At 41.0% G+C, this 2,188-nt stretch overlaps 1 protein-coding gene across 1 annotated transcript; it reads right to left on the bottom strand.

Moving 5' to 3' along the window:
• Window positions 1–343: 343 nt before the first annotated feature.
• LOC140897198 (olfactory receptor 6C74-like) lies at window positions 344–1,297 on the bottom strand. The gene has a single exon (XM_073309594.1). The coding sequence runs from the start codon at window positions 1,295–1,297 to the stop codon at window positions 344–346; it is 954 nt and encodes a 317-aa protein (XP_073165695.1).
• Window positions 1,298–2,188: the final 891 nt, after the last annotated feature.

Here is a 2,188-nt window from a genome sequence, read left to right as displayed (position 1 = left end):
CATTGTATTGGTTCTTTCCTCTGAAGTAGCTGGTATTGTTGGAGACAGGATGATCGCGTGAACTTTCAACAAGTGTTGGGTGCCTAAATCCACAAGGCCCCTTTTAAAATCACAGTTAAGAACAGTTACAAAACTATTTAGGCCTTATTTCTGCATCATTAATAAAACTCCCTTCTCTTGGCCATTTTCAGATCACATTTAAGGCAGCAACCTAAACCGTGGAAGAAGGAAAAAAAAAGAATTTGAGGCAAAGAAAAACATTGTAGGACTGTTTGACATGTAAATTTCACTCCTAACTTTTCCTCCCTTATAAGTTCATTCAAAAAGAGGAACTTAGTGACAGCTACATTTTGGTGGAAGGCCACATTTTACCAATAGCTCTCCTCAAGGCATCTTTTACCTCCTGGTTCCTCAGGCTGTAGACAATGGGATTGAACATGGGAGTCACCACCGTGTAAAGCAGGGAGAACACCTTATTGAAATCCAGAGACTGGTTTCCTGACGGTGCCACATACATGATGATCAGAGCCCCATAGAACATTGAAACCACAATGAGGTGAGCGGAACAGGTGGAAAAGGCCTTTTTCCTCCCCATGGTCGATGGGATTCTCAGGATGGTCAGGATGACATAGACATAGGACGTGATGGTCAGGACAAATGGGACCATTGATATAGTAAAGGCAGAGATTAGAGCTGTTGTCTCTATCAGGCTGGTGTTGGTACATGGAAGCTTCAACAGAGCTGTTAAATCACAGAAAAAGTGGTTGATCTGACTAGGGCCACAGAAGGGCAACAGAGATGCCATAATTACTGTGAAGGAAGGAGCCACAAAGCCTAATGCCCAAGAAGCAAAGGCCAGCAGAAAGGAAAACCTGGGGCTCATATTGCTTGTATAATGCAGTGGATCACATATTGCCAAGTACCGGTCATAGGACATCCCAGTCAGGAGGAAACACTCAGTAGCACCCAGAGAGCTAAAAACAAACAACTGAAGGAAACAGCCCAGGAGAGAAATGGTCTTGTCACCTGTCGCAAGACTCGCCAGCAGCCTGGGGATGATAGTGGAGACATAGCCAGTTTCCAGGAAGGATAAATTGCTGAGGAAGAAATACATGGGGGTGTGTAGGTGGTGATCCATCCATACGGTCAGAACGAGGAGAAGGTTCCCAGCAACAGTTGCTAGGTAAATGATAAAGAACACCACAAAGAGGGTTATCTGCAGCTCAGGAAGAGTTTCAAATCCTACAAGCAGGAACTCTGTGATGAGTGTGTGGTTTCCCTTCTCTAGTCCAGCCATTGGTTATCTAAAGGGGACTAAAATAGGGTTAATAAAAATTCATAGAATTTAAGGCAAGAAGAGACCAATGTGATCATCTAGTCTGACCTCCTGCATAACACAGGTTAGAGAATTTCCCCAAGTGATTCTTGCATCACGCCCATATCTTATGATTGAATGAGAGCATATCTCTTGGAGAGAGATTCAAATTTTGATTTGGAGACTTCAGACTTGATACCTTTTTTTTATTTTTTGCTGAATTTACAAGCTCAGCTGATAAAAGTAACTGTGTTGACATCATAAAGTTCTGTAAGGTATTTGATTTAGTACTGCATGACATTCTGATTAATTAATTAATTAATTCAAATTAATGCACAATGTCATATATCTATAGGTTGCAAAGTAGGTTGCATATACAGGATTGAGGACTGTGCCATCAAAAGCAGTTACTCTGAAAAGGGCTTGGGTGTTACAGTGGATAACCAACCGAATTTGAGATCCCAGTGTGACAATGTGGCTAAGAGAGTTAATCAATCTCTGGATGTATATAAAAGGAATATTGAGTAGGAATAGAGAGGTGGTATTGCATACATATACATAATTAGCGTGACCATGACTGGAATACTGTTTCCACTTCTGGTGGCCACACTTTAAAAAGGACCTTGAAAAATTGGGAAGTGTTAAAAAAAGAGCTGTGAGAATGATCATAGGTTTGAAAAATCTGCTTTACAGTGAAGGACTCAAGAAGCTCACTCTATTTAGCTTACACAAGAGAATGTTAACAAGCAACTTGATCACAGTCTGTATGTTCCAAAACAAGGAGAAGAGTTCTGACTGTAGAAATCTGTTTGATCTAGCAGATAAAGGCATATCAGAATTCAGTGGTTAGAACCTGAAGCTAGATAAATTCAG

The sequence above is a fragment of the Lepidochelys kempii genome, chromosome 13, assembly GCF_965140265.1.
Source record: "Lepidochelys kempii isolate rLepKem1 chromosome 13, rLepKem1.hap2, whole genome shotgun sequence".
Taxonomy (NCBI): Eukaryota; Metazoa; Chordata; order Testudines; family Cheloniidae; genus Lepidochelys; species Lepidochelys kempii.
The sequence above is the reverse complement of the archived record's forward strand: the minus strand, read 5'-3'. Positions and strand labels throughout refer to the sequence as shown.